The following is a 25,508-nucleotide window of genomic DNA, read 5'->3' as shown; positions in this document are numbered from 1 at the left end:
TGCCTCTTTTACTATCTGACATGATTAATCATAGCAGGGAGGGACATTGCTGAGACAAGAAGAGAGGCATTTTCCCATTTGGAACCCTGCTAGGCAGGCTGGCAGGCAGAACCCATCAAGGCAAAGTAAGTGACCACTGAAGCAAAAGTACATGCTAATTTTCCAGTCAGTGAGATGGTAACCTTCTTAAATTTATAATTCCTTTGACAATGATTTTAACATTTGATCCATCCAGTTAATAATAATAAAAAAAACCCTCCATTTATTATACCCCTTAAGTCATTCTTTGTTATGCTGTCAAAATGTCACATTGTAATTATCTTAAAATCACTTTTGACTAAAGCTTGTAAAAAGTCACCTTTATGTCTGAGATTATTGATCAATGTAATTTTAATGTTTTTGCTTCTTTTTTAAAAAGTTTTTATTTATTTTTGGCTGCGTTGGGTCTTCGTTGCTATGCGCAGGCTTTCTCTAGTTGCAGCGAGCTGGGACTACTCTTCATTGTGGTGCATGAGCTTCTCATTGTGGTGGCTTCTCTTGTTGCAGAGCATGGGCTCTAGGCGTGCGGGCTTCAGCAGTTGTGGTTCGCAGGCTCTAGAGCGCAGGCTCAGTAGTTGTGGCACATGGGCTCAGCTGTTCCACGGCTTGTGGGATCTTCCTGGACCAGGGCTCGAACCCGTGTCCCCTGCATTGGCAGGCAGACTCTTAACCACTGTGCCACCTGGGAAGTCCCAGGTTTTTGCTTCTTAATAATTAAAAGCCACTTCATTATGCAGTATACTTGCTGTCATGATGTTGTTTGAGAATTAAGCAAGCAAGTATCTATTCCTCTAATAGTCTTTGAGTGTTAAATCTTTTTCTATCCATAACTAGAATTTTAAGGCAACCTAAAGGTTGTACTTTTAAGTTAGTAAACAGACTCTTATTTCTCCAGGACTATTATAGTGGCTTCCTTACTAGTCTCCCTGGTTCTCTACCACTGTTAGGTGAATATTTTTAAAGCCCAGCTTTGCTGCTCAGTGACTACTTATCACATGTAGGATAAAAGTCAAATACCATTAATTTAGCACTTAAGACTCTCTGGAGGTCATCTGTAGCCTTATTTATTTCACTTCTAGTTTATGCGTATTTGCTATTAGTGCACTGTTTTCTGATTATGCCCACTAATTCACCACGTTAAGGAAGTTGAAAGCATTATATTGTCTCTAGCAGTGCCTCTTGCTGTCCAATTTCATACTGATCCTTAGGCCACAAATAGAAAATGGATGTTTCGTATTACACTAGTTCATTTCTTTCTGGGTCTATTGCATATTTTTTCTGCCAAATCCTTTGGGGATTAAATTCCTTGGCAAATCAGGCACCAGCTAGTCTAGTTTAGCTTTTTTTCTTTTTTTTTGGCTGCGTTGGGTCTTCGTTGCTGCGCACAGGCTTTCTCTAGTTGCAGCGAGCAGGGGCTACTCTTCGTTGCTGTGCGTGGGCTTCTCATTGCGGTGGCTTCTCTTGTTCTGGAGCACGGGCTCTAGATGTGCGGTCTTCAGTAGTTGCAGCATGCGGCCTCAGTAGTTGTGGCACACAGGCCCTAGAGTGCGCTGGCTTCAGTATTTGTGGCACGTGGGCTTCAGTAGTTGTGATGCATGGGCTCAGTATTTGTGACTTACAGGCTCTAGAGCGCAGGCTCAGTAGTTGTGGCGCACGGGCTTAGCTGCTTTGCAGCATGTGGGATCTTCCCGGACCAGGGATCAAACCTGTGTCCCTTGCATTAGCAGGTGGATTCTTAACCACTGCGCCAACAGGGAAGTCCCTAGTTTAACTTTATTAACATTGAATGTGCACCTAAACTGGACCTAGTAGTATATATTTTCCCTTCATAGGGCTTGATAATATTGATTTTAAAAATTCTTAATAAGTTATTGTTATTTTGCTGATAGGATGGGCCACATGTGTTCTCTGGTAGTTTTAATTTGTTAAAATTAATCACAACTGAGCATGTTTTTACATGTTTATTGGCCATTTGCGTTTCTTTCATAAATTGACTGATAATCTTAGCCCGTTTATCTTTTTAATGGTCCTTTTGTAACTGTTCTTTATATATTCTGAATATTAATAATTTGTCTCATATATGTCACCAATATCTTTCTTCCTGTTTGACTTAAAAATTCATGGTGTTTTCAACATCTAGATGCTTCCTTGCCTAGGCAGCTTCAAAATCTGGCAAATGTCTTGGTTGTATGTTTGATGCTGATGCAGGCCTTTATACAATTAGACAGTATCTCCTAAGCACTATAAGGCCATGGGAGATTTTACTCTGTCCTTTTAGCTCAGTCCCCAGCTTCCTATGCTACCCCTGTACTCAGTAAATATCCTCTGGGGAAAACTTCCTGTGTGTTTCAGGGTCCCTTTCAGTCCACCATTCCAGCCCAGGTACTGTGAATAGCTTCACTGATTTTTCTTTCTCCCTGCCTATGTAGGTGTAATACTTGGCCCTAAATCTGCACAAGTTGCAGATTTAATTTCTAAAAGGAATATTGCATAGGAAACCTAGAGGGAAAAAAAATGCCAGTGAGTGAGCTTTTGCTTACTTAGGAATGGTCCTTTCCTTTCTGGAATTTCAATTCATTTAGTCTTCATTGGTTTCATGGTCTCTGGTATCTTTAAAAATGTGATTTTTTTAAAAAGTTGGTTTTTTTCCTAGTCATCACAGTGGAAGCAGTAGATTTCTGCTACCTACTATATCCTGCTTGGAAGTAGAAATCCTTTCGTAGATTCTCTTTTGGGTTTTCTATGAACTCAGTAAGATTGTCTGCAAATAAAGACATTTTCATTCTTTACCAGTGTGTGTCTCTGTGTGTGTGTATTTATTTCTTTTTCTTATTACACTAAGAACTCCAGTACAGTGTTATGTAGAAGTGATGGCAAGCATTTTTATTTCTTTCTTGATATCAGCAGGATAACTTTTAGTGTTTTACTGTCAAGTTGTTTGGTATTTGTTTATTTAGATACCCTTTATTAAATTAAGGAAGTTCCCTTCTATTCCTAGTTTGACAAAATTTTTAAGTGTGAGTAGATGTTGATTTTACCAAATGTTTTTCTGTTTCTTTTGAGAAGTAGTAGAACCTTTCTCTTTCATTCTGTTAATGTCATGAATTACACTGATTGATTTTCAAGCATTAAACTGAAGTGCTAGGCTAAATCCAGCTTGTGATGTATTATCTTTTGTACACAGTGCTAAATTCACTTTAATACTTTCTTTTCAAGTTTTGCATCTTATGTTCTTGATTGAGACTAACATGTATTTTTCTTCTCTCATCATTTCCTTGTCAGATTTGGCAGAAAGATTATGTACCTCATATTTGGGAAATGTCCCCTCTTTTTGTTTTCTCAAAATGGTTATATAAATAGCATTATTGGCTCCTTAAATGTTTGGTAGAATTTGCTGGTAAAGTTTTCTAGGAATGAAGTTTTCTTTGTGAGAAGGCTTTGGATTATGGGTTCAGTTTCCTTAATTTTGGGACCAGTTATATTTTCTAGTGTTGGTTTGGTGAGTTGTGGTTTTGTGAGAATTTTTCCATTTTATCGAAATCTCCATACTTACTGTCATTAAGTTATTGATAATATTCTCTTATTATCTGAGTTGCAGACTCCCGCTATATTCCTAAAATTGTGTTTTTTCTCTTTTTTTTTTTCTGGGTTAGTCTCTCCAGGGCTTTATTGATTTTATTTATTTATTTATTTATTTATCTATTTATTTATTTTGCGGTACGCGGGCCTCTCACTGCTGTGGCCTCTCCCGTTGCGGAGCACAGGCTCCGGACGCGCAGGCTCAGCGGCCACGGCGGCTCAGCGGCCACGGCTCACTGGCCCAGCCGCTCCGCGGCATGTGGGATCTTCCCAGACCGGGGCACGAACCCGTGTCCCCTGAATCGGCAGGCGGACTTGCAACCACTGCGCCACCAGGGAAGCCCTTTATTGATTTTATTATATTAGCCTTTGCAAAGAACCAGATTTTGGCTTTTTTGGTTTTTTGTATTGTATATTTATTTTCCACTTCATTAATTTTCACTTTTATCTTTTTCATTCACTTCTTTCTTCGTTTTTCTTTTATGATTTTTTTAGATTAATACTTTTTTGTTTTTTAGCCTTTTCCCCCTAACATATACATTTTAATGTTATAAATTTCATTCTAAGCATTGCTTTGGCTGCACGCTGCAAGTTCTGATATGTATTTTTCATTATCATTCAGTTCAAAATATTTTCCGGTTTCCCTTTGTAATTTCATCTTTGATCCATGGCATGTAGAAGTTACTTTATTCTCATTATGAATTGAATCGTTTGAAAGTTGTTGAGACTTTTTTTGTGATTCATCATATGTTTTTTATATGATATATATACCTGCAAAAAATGTGTATGTTGCAGCTTTGGGATAGTAAATAATATATCTGTCAAATAATTCTGGTTTCTTAGTTGTGTTGTTCAAATTCTCTATATTTTATTGATTTTATTTGTTATATCAGTTGCTCTAAGAGGTGTGATAATCATCTCCCACCATGATTATAGATATTCCTTGTAGTTCTGTCATTTTTTACTTTATGTATTTTTAGGATTTTTTTGACATATAGAAATTCAGAATTGTTACATCTGCCTGGGGAATTGAACTTTTTTATTAGTATGAAGGGACCTTCTTGATCTGTAGTAATGCTTTTTGCCTTAATGTGTACATATTTACTATTAATATAGCTATACAAGATTTTGTTTGATTAGTTTTATATAGAATATTTTTCCCATCCTTTTAATTCTAAAGTTTTTGCATCCTTATGTTTAGATGAATATTTTATAAGTAGTATATAGTTAGATTTTACTTTTGCACCTTTGTCAAAAATCACTTCTACATGTATATGTGGATCTGTTTCTGGACCTCTCTTCCATTGATCTATTTGTCTATCATCTGTCTTTATGCTAGTATCACACTGTCTAGATTCCTGTAGGTTTACAGTAAGTGTTGAAGTCCACTAGTGTAAGTCCTCTGATTTTGTTTATTGGGTATATTGGTCTGTAATTTTTTTATAATGTCTTTGTCTGGTTTTGGTATAAGGGTAATGCTGGCCTCACAGAATGAGTTGGGAAGTAATCCCTTCTCTTCATTTTTCAAGAAAAGTTTGTGTGGAAATGGAATTATTTCTTCTTTAATTATTTGGTAGAATTAGCCAATGAAGCTCTCAGTGGAAAGAGCTTAGAAATATGTATGTTTGAAAGAGAAAAACACATCATGAATTTTTGCTAGTAGTTTCAATTCAAACTAAATATTACAGGGTTTTTACTTAATTCCCTCAGTTTTATATTTGTATCTTTTTTCCTTATGCTGAAAATCTTGATTCTTAATAGCATTAGTGTAATTACTCATGTGCTTTATAATTTGTGCGTGTTTAGTTCAAAATAACAATTACAGTATTAAAAATTTTTAATCTAATTTTGTTTTACTATTAAACATTTCCTTGGTCCCAAGTCAAAGCTGTAAAACCAAGGTATAGTCAGGGAGATATGAATTCCATTCCTGACTTCTCCTTCCATTTTCTTCCATTGATGTTGTTTTTGGAGGAGGTAGCATCACAAAGATATATATATATATATATATATACACACACACAAACACACACACATATATATACACACACACACACACATACACATACGTATATATACATATATATATATATATTCCTACTTATTTTCCAAGTTTCTTCTCCATATTTCTTTCACCTTCTCTGCACCTGGCTTTTTTCACTTAACACAGTGTATCTTGGAGATTGCTCCTTAGCAGCACAAAGAGATCTTTTTCATTCCTCTGTATGACAGCCTAGTACTTCATTATATGGGTGTACCATACTTCATTTAACCAGTCTCCTACTGATGGATATTTGGGGGAAATAGGAACTTTTAAAAAGACAATTTCCACATTCCAGACCACAGCATTGTAGCATTGGCTAGTATTATAGAACTATTTAACCTAATTTTAACAGCATTTTTATTAAAAACTTTTTCATTTATATATCACTGCAGAAATTCATTTTACAGTATGCTAGGTTTCAGTGTGTAGTGTTCTGGTGACTGAGTTTTTTAGTTAGGAAGGTAAAGTTCCGTACTTTTTATTATTTCTTTGGGCTGATTTTCTACTAAGTAGGTTAAGCCTAAGCCTTTGTGGCCTTTGCCTTATAACAGGTGCCTCTGTTTATCTTAAAAGACGTCTACTTGCTTATACAACCACTCTTACCCCTGAATTTGTAGTACCAGTTTAATCTAATTAATTCCTTGATCAGGTAATAGAACCACCATTTTTACAACACCTCAAAGACACGTTTTCTCATTAATTTATCAGGTTGGAAAAGGGCTTATGGCTGATATATCCACTAGTGTTCTGCTTCAAAAAGTATTAACTCCTAAACCAAACAGATTAATGTCTATTTAAATACTTGTATATTAAGGTATCTTAATATTATTTCAGATTTCTGTGATTTGGTGAATAAAATATTCTCCTCGATCTCATGTATGACCAGTGGTTCTGTCTGTTTGCTCATATCTGTCTTCTGTTTAAGAATTTTAATAGTCAAGTATATTTCCCCTTTATAAATCCTCCATGGAGTTTAACAAAGTGTTATATGATCTTAATTACATAGTCTTTTCTCCAAACCCCCTTCTGAGAACGCATATTCCATCCTTAACTTCTAATACACCGTTTTAGTATTCTTTGATTTCTTATCTTAGGAAAAAATGCAACCTTGACTTATCGAAATAGCATAAGTACTTTTACTTCTTCCTAGGCAGTGTAAAGACCTTAGAATACTTAGAATCATTAACCTTCTGCTTATATCCCCTCCCCCAGTTTATATGTTGTTGTTGTTATTATGTATTTTAATTTGTGTCAAACTCCATAAAGCATAATTATTGTTGTTGCTTTGTATAGTCAGTATTCATTTAGATTTTTAAAAATCTTTTTTGAGGTATAGCTAACCTAGAATTAACTGTAAAATGTATAAATTAAGTTTGACCTATGTATACACCTGTGAAACTCTCAGCACACATATACATATATACCCTCTGGTACAGTTGTTTCTACCATCTAATCTCCTAGAAAATTAAGATGGTTAACGGAGTTTATTGCAGTTCTGTTTGTTTTGTTTTTGTTTTGTAACTACTAGGAATGGAGGTGGGGCTAGAGAATTTTCATGTGTTTTTTTTTTTTCCATCATTTTAGAATTCTGCCCTCATTTTAAAACTCAGTTAAAAAAATTCTTTTTTTCATCTGTTTTAAGCTACTTGTGCTCTCTCAGGTCCCCTTCACTCTAAAAAAGTAGTGTATCTTTTATCATTCTCATACATGCGACTAGCATGACATTTGAGCTTTACCAATGTCTAGAAACCATTGATTTCTCCTATTTGCTACTACCTCTTGGAAATAACAGCAGAAAAATTTAAAGCCTTTTCCATTCTGATTGAGTCAGTATCTTAGTAATTGTTATTCCTAAAAGTGAGATCAGCATACCTTTTTACTTAGTTTCTTATTTTGAGGCTATAAATCCTAATTTTAATGATTCGTCTGAGAGTATATCCATAGGTCATAATAAAGGGATTTTTTTTTTTTAGTGTATACTGCTGAGTTTTGCTCTTAATTGTATTAGCTTACACAAAATTTGCATATGTGGGATTTTAAATTCTTCTACTAGCAAAGAATCTAATATTAGTTTTTAGCCTTTAAGAGTGATTTTAATTTACATTTAATTCCCTTTTATTAAATACTGTAAGAGATCCTCAAAATATAAAGTGATTTGAATGACTGTTTTCAAAATTGGAATTTTGTACATTCCAATTTTTTTCTAGACTGTGTCTATAATAATACTTACTGACATTTATTTAGAGTTTACTCTGTCATGCATTTGTATTGTCTCATTTAGTCCTTAAAACAACTCTATGTAGTAGAAATTATTATCCCTACAGATGAGAAACTAAGGCATGGAGAGTTGATACACCTTACAAGTTCACACATACAGTAAATAGCTTTGGGATTTAAACCAGGTAATATTATGTCTGGAGCCTGGCCTCTTAACCAGTATAAACTCTTTTTTTCTCTAATACTGGAAAAGAATTATACGAACCAAAATGTTCTCTCTAAATAATTGTAAGATTTTTGACGGTTGGGCTAATGGGCCCACTCAGACTAAGTTTGAGGGTGACGTTACTTTTTTTTTTTTTTTCATTCTTTTAGCTGATATAGCCCAGAGATATAGGATAAGCAAATACCCAACCCTCAAATTGTTTCGTAATGGGATGATGATGAAGAGAGAATACAGGGGTCAGCGATCAGTGAAAGCACTTGCAGATTACATCAGGCAACAAAAAAGTGACCCCGTTCAAGAACTTCATGACTTAGCAGAAATCACCACTCTTGATGTAAGTCATTAACTTTTGCTGGATCAAATGAAGCCTGCCTGATTAATGTAAACAAATTCTTATGCAATCAAAGAATCTGGCATTTTCTTATAGGTCATTGCAGTGGATTTTATATATATATATATATATATATATACACACTTAACAAGTTGAATTTTTCTTGAATTCTCAAGGGAAATGCTAATATTTTTACTAAACCTTTGGATAAAATGTATATAGCAATACAATAAAGTTGCACTAATTTGAATTAATTGAGGGCAAAGGGTAGCCTGAATTATGAAGAAATAGAAGTTAATGTCAGGCATACACAACCAAAGTTTCTGTAGTTTGCTTAGTGGAGACCCTTATGTAGAAGTGTGAGACCCACGGTGGAGTCTCTACCAACAGTCACACATTATGAATTGATGTATTATTTTAACACATCTTAGAATTAGTCATCTTATTTAGGAAGGACTGTCACTGATTAAACAGTTATGTATTTCTTGAAATTTTAAAATAAAATGCTGGAAGGAAATTATTATATTAGATGATAGTTAAGACTGTTTTCAACCTAATGTAATCTTTAATAGTTTTGGACTAGGTGTTAAAAGCCAATTATGCATTTATAGTCATACTTCATTTGGAGATAATTGAACAGCAGCTGGGTAAATGCAGTAACATTATTCTTAAAGAACTATATGTGTTTATAAAGTAATTACATACTTTATTTTACAGCGCAGCAAAAGAAATATCATTGGATATTTTGAGCAGAAGGATTCAGAAAACTATAGAGTTTTTGAAAGAGTAGCAAATATTTTGCATGATGATTGTGCCTTTCTAGCTGCATTTGGGTAAGTAGCCTAACTGAGAGTGTGTTAGTGGGTCAGGTCAGCTCGGTTGTTGTGTTAAATTCTTGTTGTGTGTGGTCGTTTTTTGAAGATGACCTCTCCAAAGATTATTTCAGTCCTCTTAAAGTCACCAACAAATTTTTACACCTATCTCTGACCTAAGAGTTTAAGTCTGTTAATTATTCTTTCTGTACTATATTCTATTTCAAAATGTGGGTAAGAGGAAAAGGTTGGACAAGTTAACATCCCATATTTTTTGTTCAGCTCATTTACTAACACTATCCTGTGTCACAAAGAATGCTTATTAACCTGTGGGGTTTCCAAACTGAAACAACACAGTGTTTCTCGTTAATGACCATGAACTTCGTCATCTTTACTCATCTCTGGCTCTCCACCACCTTTTCTTCTGCCTTCCCTGTCTCAGAGGAACAATGCTCCTTTCCACGGGTAACCTCTTTACTTGCTTCCTTGTAATTGTCCCTTCAAAATCCTCTGGGGCTTTGATCCATCAGTTGTCCTTGCTTTCTCATGTTTTCAACCTGACCCTTTTCATGAACTCCTTTCCTTTTCCAAAAACATGATTCTCTTTCCTGATCTGTCCCTTCTGTCTCTTGAGCTATAATCTCATCTCTTTCTTTGCATTCTCAATTTTTTTTCAGAGATTAGTTTTGCTTAGCTACCTTGAATTTCTCATGCTTTAACCAGTTAAAATACCTTAACTTCCTGAAAGCTAACTTTCACCTCCATTACCCCAAAGAAACTTCTCTCTACACAGTCACGAAGTGACTTCTTAATTAACAAATCCAGTGGCCTTTTTCCAATCTTAATCCTCTTCAATTTCTCTGAAGGATGTGACCCTCAACTACCCTGTCCTTTTTCTGCTGTGTCTATACTTTATGTTGAACTCCCTGGTTTGATCCTTACCTTTCTGACTTCTCTGGCTTTATCTTGTTTTTCTTTCTTTCTCTTTCAAAATGGAATCATTCTTATGGTTCTGTCTTTGACTCTTTATTCTCATTGGAGGTTATCTTCCCCCATCCTTTGATGTTATACAATATTATTTTTCTCTTTTCTTTGGCCTATAACTGGTAGACTCTATTGTGGTACCTATCTTGAGTAGAGCCCAGATTTATGGCATAGTATGTCTTCTTCATTTTGTGACCTTTTCCCTTGTTTTAAATGCTTCTATAGGTTTTTTATGTGTGTTTTATTGTAAACATTATCAGTGTTTTTTGAAGATTGTTGTACAGAGTAAATAACGAAAGAACTTCTCCCCCATGCTTTTTGTAATACTGTTTCCAGCCATGCAGGCCCCTTGCTATTCCTCAAACACTGCAAGCACACTTCTGCAGCAGAGCCTTTGCCCTTAACTGTCTCTGTCCAGAGTGCTTTGTCCAGATATCATGTCATCAGAAAGCTCTTTCCTGATAGCTGTATATAAAATAGCACTACCATCATCCAACTTGTCATTCTTTCTCCACTTATTTTTCTTCATACCACCTTTTTTGGTTTTTTTTTTTTTTTTTTTTTTTTCTTTTTTTTTTTTGGTACGCGGGCCTCTCACTGCTGTGGCCTCTCCCATTGCGGAACAGAGGCTCCGTGACCATGGCTCACGGGCCCAGCCGCTCCGCGGCATGTGGGATCCTCCCGGACCGGGGCACAAACCCGTGTCCCCTGCATCAGCAGGCAGACTCTCAACCACTGCGCCACCAGGGAAGCCCTTTTGGTTTGTTTTTAACCACCCAAGATAAAAATATCTAGTTTGTCTTTCCCAACAAAAATGGAAGCTCCGTGAGAGGATGTTGTCAGTTTTGTTCACTGCTGTGTACCAAGTGCCAAGAACATAGCTGGTACAAAGGAAGCACATAGTAAATAGTGAATGAATGAATGGATCATGTTCTTCCTTTCTGTTCTAGGGCCATCAATCTAGCTTAGTACTGCTTGCCCTTGTCTCCTGACTACTGTAGTCAGAACCTGGAGATAAATCAGGGTTCAATTAATCCAAATATAATTTAGAGAGAGAAAAAGTTACCCATTTGACTTAGAATTTGTTGTAGAATTCACTCACCAAATATTTACTCACCTATTATGTGCCTGTACCAGGCATGGGAAATAGTAAACAAATAAACAAAAAATTAGTTATTTATGGAACTATATTCTAATGATGTGTAGGTTATTTCATTTCATCTATTTTTTTTAGAAGTTTTGGTTTTAAAAATAGAAAAGAATTCATGGTTGAGTCTGACTGAACAAGCAGATAATATGTTTGTGTGGCTGGTTTATGTGACTACATCAATGACCTTGATCCTCAGTTACTGGAAACAATCTGGGGTCAAAAACAGCTATTTAGTGCCAGAACTGCCAATCCACAGATAAAATACTGAGTCACAAAAACAGCTAACTAAAATTTCCCTTTAAAAAAATCTGCCTCGTATTAAATTTTTCCTTTAAATATGCTTTTGTTGGTATTGGATAATCTTTCTTTCTTTCTTTCTTATTTATTTATTTATCTATCTATCTATTTATTTATGGCTGTGTTGGGTCTTTGTTGCAGTGCGCGGGCTTTCTCTAGTTGCTGTGAGCAGGGGCTACTCTTTGTTGTGGTGCGTGGGCTTCTCATTGTGGTGGCTTCTCTTGTGGAGCACAGGCTTTAGGTGTGTGGGCTTCAGTAGTTGTGGTGCGTGGGCTCAGTAGTTGCTGCTCGCAGGCTCTAGAGCGCAGGCTCAGTAGTTGTGGCGTACAGGCTAAGTTGCTCCGTGGCATGTGGGATCTTCCTGGACCAGGGCTCGAACCCGTGTCTCCTGCATTGGCCAGTGGATTCTTAACCATTGTGCCACCAAGGAAGCCCGGTATTGCATAATCTTATAAGTAGAAAAGAAGATGGACAAGTATATATTTCAAGTTGTTATAGTTCATATGTTGCAAAACAGCTAGGGAATTCTGCTTCATTCAGGTATATTGCTGCTATTAGTTTTCTTAAAAAATATTATTACTGCTTCTCTCTTTCCATTAGAGCTGTTTCAAAACCAGAAAGATACAGTGGAGACAACATAATCTACAAACCACCAGGGGTAAGTTGCTATTTCTTAGTGTATAATTTTTAATATAATTTAAATACATATATAGTATAATCTGTAGTTTTGTACATGTTAATGTTCACAGAATCATAAAGTTTTAATATAGAAAGGAACCTTAAGGCATCATTTTGTGCTAATCCAAACCTTTCAAAGTAAAGATGAGGACACAAGCCTAAAGTCACTCAGGCATTTAGTGGCAGAGCTGGGACTAGAGATCCCCTGATCCCCAGGCCTTTTTCACCTCTCTGTTTTGCCTTCGGCCTGGGACTCAAATTTTAAAAAAAGGCTTCAGTGGTCTGTGATTATCACTCCAACTTGAGTGAGACTAGCCAAGCTCCCAGATCTCCTAGGGTATAAGTTCACCTGGTACTTGCCAGATACTAAGGAGTGCTAGGTTGTTTTTAACCCTTGGCTAAGAAGTTAGGTGTGTCTAAACTTAGAAGTAGCTGTTTAGGCCCAGGTGATGGCAGCCACAAAAAAGAGAGACAGAAATCACAGTGTTGCCTCCCCAAATTGACCTGTCTGTCATTGCAATTTTCACACACACACAAATAGAAATCTATGGATTTTTTTTAATTCATAGTTTTCATTTTAATGTTTTTTTTGTGGTGTTTTGACACACTGAAGTTTTTAACTTTTCTGTAGTCATATGAATGAACTTTTTGCTTAGAAAGCTCATTTCCTATTTTGAATTCATATATGTATTTGCCTGTATTCTCTGCAATTGTATTTCTTTAATAATAGCTTACATAGTGTGACCATCTCTGGATTATCAGAATCTATGTATCTCTCAGTGTAGTTTTCTTGTTAAGAGCACAGGCTCTGGAATGAGACTGTTTTGATGTCAAATCTGCCACCTTCCTGACCACCTCACACTGGTCAGAATAGCCATCATTAAAAAGTCTATAAGTAACCTGGAGAGGGTGTGGAGAAAAGAGAACCCTCCTACATTGTTGGTGGGAATGTAAATTGGTGCAGCCGCTATGGAAAACAATATGGAGGTTCCTTAAAAAACAAAAAATACAGTTGCCATATGATCCAGCACTCCCACTCCTGGGCATATACCCAGACTAAACCATAATTCAAGAAGATACACACACCCCTATGTTCATAGCAGCACTATTTACAATAGCCAAGATATGGAAACAACCTAAATATCCATCCACAGATGAATGGATAAAGATGTGGTACATATATACAATGGAATATTACTCAGCCATAAAAAAGAATAAAATAATGGCATTTGTAGCAACATGGATGGACCTAGAGATTATCATACTAAGGGAAGTTAAGTCAGAAGAGAAGGACAAATACCATATCACTTATATGTGGAATCTAATATACAGTACAAATCAACATACCTACAAACAGACTCACAGACATAGAGAACAGACTTGTGGTTGCCAAGGGGGAGAGTGGGTAGGGGAGGGAAGGAATGGGAGTTTTGGATTAGCAGAGGCAAACTATTACTGTATATAGGATGGATAAACAGGGTCCTACTGTATAGCACAGGGAACTATATTCAATATCCATAATGGAAAAGAATATGAAAAAGAATATATATATATTCTTATACATATATATGTATAACTGAGTCACTTTGCTCTATAGAAAAAATTAACACAACATTGTAAATCAATTATACTTCAATAAAGTAAAAAAAAGAATCTGCTACCTTCCTAGGTGTATAACTCTGGGAAAGTTTATTAGCTTCTCTGTGCTTTAGGTTGTTCATTAGTAAAAACAGCCATGATAATACTGGTACCTGCTTTATGGGGATGTTTTGAGGATTAATTGAGTCAACACATACAAGGTGTTTACAGTGGTAAAACAGTCCTTGGTCACAGTAAGTTGGCTTAGGTTATGTTAGCTATTTACCATCATTTTAGGCACTTTATAGATACAATTTTGAGTGAATGTGGAAACAGATACTGCAGTTAATTAATTTTAGAGATAGCCATACCTTAGATTTATGTAGTATCATGTATTTTTCAAGGCTTTTTTACTGGAAGTCTCCAAATTTTCTTCCAACATTTTTGAAGGGAGAGATAGCTAAATTAAATCATTAGGATAATTCTTTCACAATGTCTGCCTGCTATTGATGAAGATACTGGTAAACATTTAATTGACGCAAATCCAAGGGAAAGCAGAAGGCTTACACATCACAGGTTGGATAATCAGGTCCCCGATAATCACAGAGTTATCAGCTTATTACCATCTATAGCCCTCTTTCTCAGAAGTTCCATGTTTTTTGTTTCTTTTGTATCCTGTGTAGATTTTCTGGGCTCATAGATGGCTTTCAGAATGCATTTTTGCTAGCACAGGTTAGATTTGTTTAATTTTTTTCTTTGTTTTTATAACAGCATTCTGCTCCAGATATGGTGTACTTGGGATCTATGACAAATTTTGATGGGACTTATAATTGGATTCAAGATAAATGTGTTCCTCTTGTCCGAGAAATAACATTTGAAAATGGAGAGGTACGGACTTTCTAACGTGTGTTGTTATTTTTAATTAAGATTTCCAAAAGAGCAAGTTCCTCCACCCATCTTACTATTTTACCACAGAACTTATCAGTTATAAAAATCCTACAGGGAACATAAGTACATACAGCTATTTCCATAATACAGGCCAATGGTTCTCCACCTCTGCTATCCCAGAACCCCACTGTTGTATTTCCTGCAATAGCAGTGGTTCATGACAGCCTTGAAAATGAGTTTGAAAGTGCCTCTCAGGTGATTCTGGTCCCACCCTTGGTTGAAGATCCTTGTTTAAGGGGATTGCTTTAGAAGCAATGCTCTGCAGATTTTAGTTACAATTAATTACATACAGTGAATAATCCTTTGGTATAAAAAAGTTTTTCTGATTCCTGTCTATCCTAAAAGAATGAAACTGTGTTCTCTTTCCATCGTAAATAATGAAAGCAATTATCAGTTATCATGTAACTGTTCTCAGTGATCCCATGCACCTGGAATAAAGCCCATCCCAAACTCTGAACAACTCCCACAAAAACAAAACACAAAAACCTAAGAGGTTGGAGGAGCAAGTACAAAGAGCTGTGTCTGTGAGGTGCATCTCTCTGTTCTTTACTGTATTTGAAACATATCTTTCATTTCATTTTACTCCTTCATTTTCAAAACCATCAGTCTAAGAATGTAATTTTTAAAAAAGTTAAAAAAAACCTTTTTATATGCATGCTTACTTCAAAGAATTATAAGTGAATAGCTCAGGTATTGAATACACAACTCAAGAAATTATCACAGAGTAAACACACCCATATAATCCCCACCAAGTCAGAGGCTGGCAATTCTGTAAAAAGTCAGATAGTAAATATTTTAGGCTTTGGAGTTCATATAGTCTCTGTTGCAACTACTCAACTTGGCAGTTGTGGCACAAAAGCAGCCCTAGATAGTACATAAATAAGTATGGTTGTGTTCCAGTAAAGCTTGCTTACTTGCTTGCTTCTTGTCTTAGTTTTTATCAAATGAACATCCCTTCTACTTTTCTCAGTTCTCAGGGCTTCAGGTATATTTAGCTGAATTAATTTACATTTTTATTGTATCATTTAGTTCTTAGAGGCTCAGAAAGATCTAGTAACCTGTCACGATTATTCACCTGCTTTGAGAGTTCTTACAGGGATACTTTCAAAACAGAATTTAAAGTTATGGAGCTGGAAAATCTTAAACAATTAAACAGGGGTCTGTCCGTCCTCCCCCAGCCCTGCCTCCTGCCCTACGGTAGTTGGCACATTTAATAATTCTTTAGATTTATTACATGTTGTAACTTACTACCCATAAATCCTTTAAACTATGGGGAAAGTTTTGTTAACCTCTGAATCTGGTTGTCTTGCTATCGCTCTCCTGAATCCTTTAATACCTGCTGGGTAAAGAATATGTTGGTATGGATCTGGACATGGGTACACTTGGAAGCTCTAGCAGCATAAACTACCAGCTACTATGTTAATGTATGTACTGATAAATTAGTTTAGCAAACTAATTCACATAGTTTCGAACTATTAATCTGTGTGTTACTTGCCTCTTAACAGCTGTTATTTCATCCATATTTGTGTTTTTTTGTTTAAACAAAAATTTTTTGTTTACTTACAAAATTAGTAGTTTTGTTTATTACTAATAAAGTAATATATTTGTTTCTACTTTTAACTTCTTAGCTCTTAAATTTTCCAAAAGGTAACTGCTGAGTCTTCTTTCCCAATTAGTATTTATTCAGCAACATTTGTGTCTTCATTTATTCAGTCATAGGTTGATTACACTTTGTGTACAAAAATCTGTGAGCAAAGGAGAAGTGAAATAAGATTTTCTGTCTTTAAGGGGTTTTCAGTCCAGCAGTTCACATGTACAGTCAATACAAAGACATGCCCCATGCCACATGCTACATGAGGGGCACTGAGAAAATGTTCTGAGAGTTCAGAGGAGAGAACTCAGTTCTACCTTTGGCAGAAATGGGATAGAATCAGGAATGGCTTTCTAAAAGAGGCATTTCAGTCCTGAAACGAAAGGGATAAAAGAGAAAGAGAAGTACTAATGGAAATAGGGAATTAAGAGGAGGGGACAGTGCATTTATGTTGAGCATTGAAGGTACTGGAACTGGACTTGGAGATATAAATAAAGGACCAATTTGAGTTGGTGACTGAGATTGTTGACCTAGTTGAAGTTGCCAGGCTAGAGCAGAGAAGTCCAAAGACAGAACCATGGAGGAGTAGTTGCAATTAATATGCTGGGAACGAAAAAATGTGAGCACAAGAGATAAAAAGTGAGGAAGAAGAAATTCCAAATCAGTTTGCTAAAACATCATTGTGATGCCAGTAGCTGGGGGGAAGAGAGATGGGAAGTGACTGCTAATGACTATGGATTTCTTTTAGGAGTGATGAAATGTTCTGGAATTAGATAGTGTTGATGCTTGCAACCTTGTGAACATAATAAAACCCACCAAATTGTACACTTTAAAATGGTGCATTTTATGGTAATTGAATTACAGTCATCTCTTGCTTTCTGCCGGGAATTGGTTCCCAGACCCCCACGGATATCAAAATCCTTGGATGCTCAAGTCCCTTACAGTTGGCCCTCCAGTATTTGTGGCTTCCACATCCATGGATTCAACCAGTCGTGGATCCTGTGGATATGGAAGGCCGACTGTATATCTCAGTTAACAAAAAAACGGTGAACTTGATGAAAAGCTTAATCATTTATCCTATGTATGAGTGGAACAGGCTTAAAATGGAGACAGGAACCAGAAGAAAACTCTTATCCTATAAAATAGGTTCCAGTTTCAGTTTTTTTAGGGTAAGGACATGTGTGCTTTCTGCTGAGGCAGTTCCTAAATTATAGAGAGATAGGCAAAAGAACTGTTAATGGAAATGATTTTATTATGAGGCCCTTTCTGGACTTTTTTCTATGAGTCAGAACTTAGCATTTGTCAGAGAGAATAAATGATCAAAATATGCTGTCTACTTATCACATTTCTCTTGTATTCTCCAATAACAATAATAAAATTTTTTTAAGTAACAAAAATTTCAAGGTATTTTTGTGTATGTATACATACAAGGTATATAAACATACACATATATAGTGGCAAATATTTGTTAATAATGTTGATAAATTGTGTATTGGTTGAAAACTGGCTATGTTATGGGGTTTTTGTCTTTTGTTCTGAATCACACTTTTCAGCGTTTGGTAGGTCTCATGTAAGTGGCGTGGTTTTTGCAATAAACCTTAGAATAAGCATAAGTTTGCAAATCAGTTAGATTTATGTATTGCTGGTACACTCAGTTTTTTAGTGTTATCCGTGAAGACTGTTTATCCCCTCGTAAAATCAACATCTTGAAAAAGAGTCAGCATAGTTCCTCCTTTGGTCAACTCACGTTTTAAACGTCATGGCTTCATCCAATACTAGCTAACAGGTCAGCATCTACAGTACAGCAGGACATGTGAGTCCTCTGAGTTCTTGGATACTTCAGGTGGAGGGCATGAGTTCCTTCTTCCATTAAGGCATTTATTTACACCATTGGCTCTCTTCCCTGGGATGTTGCAGCTGTTGCGTGTTGTGTGGGCTGGGTTTAAAATTGTTCCTACCTAGAAAATAGAAAGAGCTGAATGGAGAGGCCTGATAATTCTCACTGAATACTTCTCTATACAGGAATTGACAGAAGAAGGACTGCCTTTTCTCATACTCTTCCACATGAAAGAAGATACAGAGAGTTTAGAAATATTCCAGAATGAAGTAGCCCGACAATTAATAAGTGAAAAAGGTAGATAGATTAAGGTGTTTGTTTCTATCCTTTCTTTCTCTATTTTTTTACCTTCTCCCTTTTCCATTACATTAATACTCACATAGACATATTTGGGTTAAAAACTTAACAAATTATTTTAACTCTACTCAACTCCTGAATTTACATGAAAACATGGGGATGGGAGGTGTTAGTAGAGATAATATGAAGCAATAGCTTTAAAAAAAAAAAAAAATCCTGACTCTTTTAGCTTTCTAAAATCAAACGGCATGAAAAGTGGGATCATGGGTGGACAGTGTTAGTTTTAGGCACTTTCTTCCAGCACCTTCATACTTGTCTGGTCCTTTTCTAATAGTCCCAGAAATATTGCTGAGAGAACTTACACAGTCAGATTAACATTTACTATATTTCCAAATGAAAGAAAGTTGAGTAGTTCTCTGCAGACTTCTCCAAAGCATCAAAAAGGAATTTGAGGTCTCACCAGCTTTCGCTCTGTAGTTAGAGAAGAAAGTCAAACAAAATAAACTGAAGGCTTTGTATAGAGCCATGCCCATATTAGTCACTGTAAATATTTTTGGGGTTGAATTGGATTAAAAATCAACCAATAGGGTCTGGAAGGGCATCCTTGATGAAATGAAGATGCTCCCACGAGAACAGGTCATATATCAGTTTCTAGAACTTGTTCCCCAGACCTGGATAATCTGCAGAGCAAATGATTACCCATTTAAAAATTCACTATAGCATTTGAATTTGGGTTGAGTTCCTATAATTTCTAAGGAAATTATACTCTCTGCCCTAAGAATTAAGATCCTACCTTTTTAAAGTGTTGTAATATTTAGGTTTTAGTTTTTGTGGTCTACATTACTCTAAAGCATGTTGGGTTTTTTTAGTATGTCACTTATTAGGAACTTGCAAACTTATGAGAATACACTGAACGCTGACTATTGTGCTAGACAGAAGTGTCTTAGCTTATTGCATGTCCTCTTACTCTTTTGACCCTCAAAAGAATATTCTAATCTACCTCTCTAAATTCTATTTCTTTTAAAGGTACAATAAACTTTTTACATGCTGACTGTGACAAATTTAGACATCCTCTTCTGCATATACAGAAAACTCCAGCAGATTGCCCTGTGATAGCTATTGACAGCTTTAGGCATATGTATGTGTTTGGAGACTTCAGGGATGTATTGTAAGTATTCATTTTGGTTTTTAAAAATTACTGATATATGTCTCAAAAATGAACTTAAAATAATTGTCTGAATATTTTAAATAACCCTATGTTGAAATACTTTGTTATTCGGAAAGAAGAGGTTGTTTGTTTTTTTTTTTTTTTTTTTTCACTCCAGAGTATAGTATAATTGACTGTGGGGAGTTCCCTGATGGTCCAGCGGTTAGGACTTGGCGCTTTCACTGGTCAGGGAACTAAGATCCTGCAAGCTGAGCAGTGTGGTTAAAAAAAAAAAAAGAAAAGAAAATGTTAATTGACTATGAGAATTGTGATATATCCCTATAGAAATGGCAGCATTAGATGATGATCCTAAGTGCTTGGGAATTAATCTCTGAAAGAATATTTTTGACCTATGAGAAATTCATTTTGAATTGAGTTTGGGCTTTGTCAGCACATCAAGGAAAGTAGGTTAATCCTAGGTAGGTTCAAGGAAATGGGTAATATTGCTGCTCCTTTGTGACTGTGTCTGCCAAGAATATTAGTGGTATTTAAGACCCAGAAGATGGCTATGGCAAGGCATTTATAAGGGCATACAGCTAGGAACCTTTCCAAGAACAGATATGCTTTCTGACTCTATTCTCACCTTTCCATAGTATTAATAAACATATAAACCTTGTAACTACCACAGATATTAAATTTTTATCAGCTTTCTGAGATGTTAAATACAGTGGTTAAACATGGAAATGTTTCTTCACTTATTAAAAATTTAAGCAATACAGGTATTAATTCAAACTAGACCTTTTCTTTTCAAAATTCATTTAATAACCCCCTTTTTTAATGTCCAAAGATTAAATTTCACAGTTCGAGGGTGATTTGAAGTCCTATTGCAGGATGAATTACCTCACTCATTTCTAAATATTTTAATAGAGATGTGGTTGTTTGATAGAAGATTCTCAATCCTCATATAGAGGAGGCCTACATTTGAGTCCTACCTCGGTCAAGTCCCTTAACTTCTCTGTTCTTGTTTCTTTACATTTAAAATATGGTTGGTGGTACACCCTCCCTAATGGGATTGTTAACAGAAATTAAAGAGAGATGATGGCTGTGTTATGAACCTTAAAGTACTTACAGATACTGTTTTTATTTTACCTGTACTCAAAAGAATACCACTTAGCATATTAACTCATTGAAAATTTGTCCGGGTCTTCTATATGACAGTTGTAATATAAACCAAGTCATATAAAAACCAACGGTTTAAAGTTTAATAAGACTGGATCCCTGCCCTCAAAGAACTCACAACCAGGTAGAAAAAGGAGACAAGCTGGGTAACAGGCAGTTGTTTTATAATGTGATAAGTGCTCTGTCAGAGTTCAGCAGAAGGGGCACCTGATTCAAGATTTCTGGAGATGTTAATGCCTAAAGTATGACCTAAAGTTCTCTACAAGTTTTTGATGGAAGTGAGGAGACAGGGCTTGGAGAAAGGTGATGTTGGCAGAAACAAGTACAGAGTCTCTTGGCTGAATATGAGTGGACAGCAGGGGTATCACTGAGGGATGAGGTCCAGAGAAGTAGATAGGAGCTTGTTCATGAAAGCCCCTATGTGCTGTGTTAAGGAAGTTTGATCCTGAAAACTTTGAAGAGCCAATGAAGGATTTTAATCAGGGGATTATTTTTTTAAAGATCACTCTGAATGCAAACTGGAGAATAGATTAGAGGGAGTCAAAATAGGATCTAGGAGGCTGTTCAGTAATCCAGGCAAGAGTTGATGATAGATACTTAAATGAATGAATTTCCAAAATTCTGGCAGTAGCACTAAGTAAAGCTAGAGAGAAGCAGGATTCTTGAGACTTTTTTTTTAGGTGGAATAGGAGGACTTGGTATTTCCGTAAGTGGGGGAGGGGCGAGGCTAGCCCTGATGGCCAGGACTCTGATTTGGACAACTAACTGGGTTGTGATGCCACTAACTGAGCTGGGAACTTAGGGGAGGAGCAGCCTTGTGGTAAAGATGACGAGTTCCCTTTCTTGGCATATTGAATTTGAGGTGCTTGTGGGCTGCAAAGGAGAAGAGTGTCCAGAACGGAGTTTACATGGCTCTGGGATTCAACAGTGAGATAAAGGCTGGGTCTTGAACACATGGGGATGTAGTTGAAGTTACTGAAACAGATGAGATGACCTAGAACAGGGTTGAAAATGGAACCCTGATGAATACCAACATTTAAGGAGAGGATAGAAGAAGGAACATGTGCAGAAGACTGAAGAGGAGGAGGAATCAAAGAAGTGAAAGAAAAAACAGAAAAGAGTAACATGGTAATTGCGGGAGGAGCACTTCTAGCAGGAAGGAATGCTCAACCGTAAGATAAGGATGGAGCATCTGTTGGATTTGACCCTCAAAAGGCTGTATTGCAATGAATTGAAGTGTTTGGTGAGGAAATGAAGATTTGACATGAAGATTCTTGCAAGAAGCTAGCCTCTAAAGGGAAAGAAAAATAGGGAGATAGCTCCAGAGAGACATAGGGTGAAGTAAAGTTTTAGCTTTTCTTCCCCCCACCCCCCTTAGGGTAACACGAAACTAAACATGATTAAATGCTTGTGGGACAGAATCAAATGGATTTGTTGAAGAGATAGGGAAAAGAGGGGCTCACTGATAAAGCAAAGCCGGAAGGAGCTGATAAAGGAGCACAGAGGGAAGGAGGAGCAAAGGAAAGGAAATAACCTTCCCTCTCTAGTGAGAAAGAGAAGGAAGGGTGCAGCATTTCTTTGGGTTGTTTGGGGATTATGGTGTTAGTGACAGCAGCAGAAGACTGCTGAGGATCCTGTCTGATTCTTGTTTTTAACTATGGCTAAGGAAGCAAGATCATTTGCTGAGTGAGGAGCTGGGGGGTTGAGGGGGCAGGACTATGCTGGATCTAAAAAGGAAGAGTAGTTGTTCCCAGAAATCCACCATAAAGATCCAGATCTCCCTAACAATCCAGCATTTATTTGGATAAAAATTGGAACTCATACAGTCCCCTTAGCAACTGTGTGAGCATTGACTGTTGTGCTAGACAGAAATGTCTTAGCTGATTGCATGTCCTTTTCCTCTTACTTCATTGGCTTGCCTCCAGAGGCTGCAAGCTCAACATAAAAGAACAAACTTTTTAGGAGAGGGGGCAGCTGTTCTAGTGCTTGAGCTCGCTGTCAGAGCTTCCAGGCAGTGACTGGGCCTGGCATTAAAAGGCTGCCCTATTCATGGGTCATTTGCATGAAGTCTTATCAGGCCATTTCCCTACCTTTGGTAGTGGATAAATCTTGGGTTGGTTATTTACTACTTCCTTTCACTGGAAATTTACAGCCCTACTTATGAAGTCTCAAATTAGTGGAAGTCAATAGGATGTTGACTCAGGTTAGGTTTACCAATCAGCAACCAAACTATGCCCGACTTTGGCTTTTATTCCTAGGAATGTTGTTACACGTGAAGGGAAAGCTGTGACGAATTCCATCTTGGCTATCTTAAGTTTTTTCCTCCAGTTCTGAAGTCGGGTTTAAAACACTCTAGCACTTCCAATCCCATCTTGGTGTCTTGTTTCTTAGAGTATCCAAACTAAGATAAATGGTCATATTCTTTATCACATGACCCAGTCCCCCTATCCTCCAACCACAGTTCACTGGACCAAGAGATGGGCACTTGACCAAGAAAAGCTAATTTATCAGCTGGCAGCATTCTGCTTGTGCCCTGGTGCCAAAAGACACTGAGTCAATAAGATTCCCCAAAGAAATATGGAAATGGGAAATGATCCTCTCCCATCCTGCAAGTGGTTAGTCCTGTGAGCAGGGACGGAGATAAGAGAAGTGACTGTGTTTGAAGCTCTGAAACAAATTACTTCTTTAATTTCTCCCTTAGGTGCCTGATTTCCCCTCCTAGGCACTATTTCCTCTAATATTTTTTTAATTGTAAGGAGGCACATGCTGTGTGAGCTACAAACTGAGCCTATGTGAAAAGATAAGTGTTAAAAATCAAAACATGCAGCAAAGTGAATCAGACACATTTAATGGCTTGTGTAATTGTTACTGTGCTGCATGGTAATTAAGGCTTAAATGATCAACAATTTCCATAAATTAGTGTAATTACTATTACTTTTGCTTAGTAGCACGGCATTTCTGGGGTTAAGTGGCAGAAGTATGGTTGTGGTAGGGAGAGAGAAAGCAGATTTATGCTGTAGTTTCCTCCCATGCTAGAGGCAGGCACTGCAGCATGGTGGGGGCAGGGCGAGGTGCTAACCAGTGTTGTATTCATCTCTTCCTTATTGCAGAGAAAACGAGCGTTTGGGAGGTAATGTAACCAGCAAGGCCGCACAACTAATTAGTGGCAGGGCTAGGAGTCATGTCAGAGCATACTGAACCCCCAAATTCCAAGCTCCTAACACTTGATACCAAAGCAGTTACATTTTCAGTATATATAAAAGCAGTGTACGTGTGAATGATGGTTGAAGAGACAGTATTGCTAGTACTGGAAACTAAATCACAGATCTCTAAATCCTTAGTTTTTTTCTATAGTTTGACCAGATTGGTTTCTTGCCAAACGTAAAGGAAAAACTTTTATATGGAGATGGGAATGGGGGGAAGTTTTGAAGCCCAAGAGCACATAAGGGTAGGTCTAGAAATGTTCTCCAGTCCCCAGGGAAGAGAATAAATGATGGAGTCTGGTATAAGACTGTGGAAGGGCTTTCTAGAGAATCTTACCTTCTAAAAAACTGTGGCCTGCAAATACCCTACCATGTGTTCCTTTGCTTAAGGGTTCTTATGTAAGCTGCCACTGGAGCCCCAGTGATGGGAAAAAGCAGCAGGACAGACTTAGGTCACTCCTAGGAAAATTAACAGGCTACTCTAATGCTAATGAGTTCCCCAACTCTGGGCTCTAGGTCATTTCTTCCAAATCACTAAATCACTGAGAATTATGATCGTAATTCCTTGAAGTACTCAGGTGAGGGTGGTTGTGGTGAGGAGCTGAGACGAGACTGAAACTACAGGGGTGGGGTATCTCCCTAATTCAGTAATTTGCTTGTCTGCCACGATGAACTAGCCTTTCTTGTTGAATTTAGAGGGAACCAACCAGGAACTGAATGAAATGGTAAAGAACTAGGAGGGACAGGTAAGAGAAATGTTTAAAATCAGGTCACCATTAAGTTCCCTTTTAACCCTGAGAATCTGGTTTTGTTCTTCATTGTCTAGGGGGTTCTTTTTTTTTTTTTTTACCCAAATCAGGCTTTTCTTGATTGAAAAAAAAATGGTGCCGAGAAATCTTTTTTTTTTATTAGTTTGTTTTTAAAATTTAATTTATTTTTTATACAGCAGGTTCTTATTAGTCATCAATTTTATACACATCAGTGTTACATGTCAATCCCAATCGCCCAATTCAGCACACCACCACCACCACCCTACTGCGGTTTTCCCCCCTTGGTGTCCATACGTTTGTTCTCTACATCTGTGTATCAACTTCTGCCCTGCAAACCAGTTCATGAGAAATCTTTTTTTTTTTTTTTTGTGGTACGCGGGCCTCTCACTGTTGTGGCCTCTCCCGTTGCGGAGCACAGGCTCCAGACGCGCAGGCTCAGCGGCCATGGCTCACGGGCCCAGTCGCTCCGCGGTATGTGGGCTCTTCCCGGACTGGGGCACGAACCCGCGTCCCCTGCATCGGCAGGCCGACTCTCAACTACTGCGCCACCAGGGAAGCCCGAGAAATCTTTTTAAAAGGCAAATTGTATTTAGTTTTTATT

At 37.1% G+C, this 25,508-nt stretch overlaps 1 protein-coding gene across 1 annotated transcript in view; it reads left to right on the top strand.

Moving 5' to 3' along the window:
• Positions 1-25,508, top strand: part of ERP44 (endoplasmic reticulum protein 44) — a 91,963-nt gene that overhangs the window by 51,354 nt on the left and 15,101 nt on the right. Inside the window, exons 5-10 of the mRNA XM_059071016.2 lie at positions 8,255-8,439; positions 9,154-9,269; positions 12,280-12,337; positions 14,707-14,823; positions 18,497-18,608; positions 19,635-19,776. Coding sequence (XP_058926999.1) covers positions 8,255-8,439; positions 9,154-9,269; positions 12,280-12,337; positions 14,707-14,823; positions 18,497-18,608; positions 19,635-19,776 — 730 coding nt within the window. The remainder of the gene's footprint in view (positions 1-8,254; positions 8,440-9,153; positions 9,270-12,279; positions 12,338-14,706; positions 14,824-18,496; positions 18,609-19,634; positions 19,777-25,508) is intronic.

The sequence above is a fragment of the Kogia breviceps genome, chromosome 8, assembly GCF_026419965.1.
Source record: "Kogia breviceps isolate mKogBre1 chromosome 8, mKogBre1 haplotype 1, whole genome shotgun sequence".
NCBI lineage: Eukaryota > Metazoa > Chordata > Mammalia > Artiodactyla > Physeteridae > Kogia > Kogia breviceps.
The sequence above is the reverse complement of the archived record's forward strand: the minus strand, read 5'-3'. Positions and strand labels throughout refer to the sequence as shown.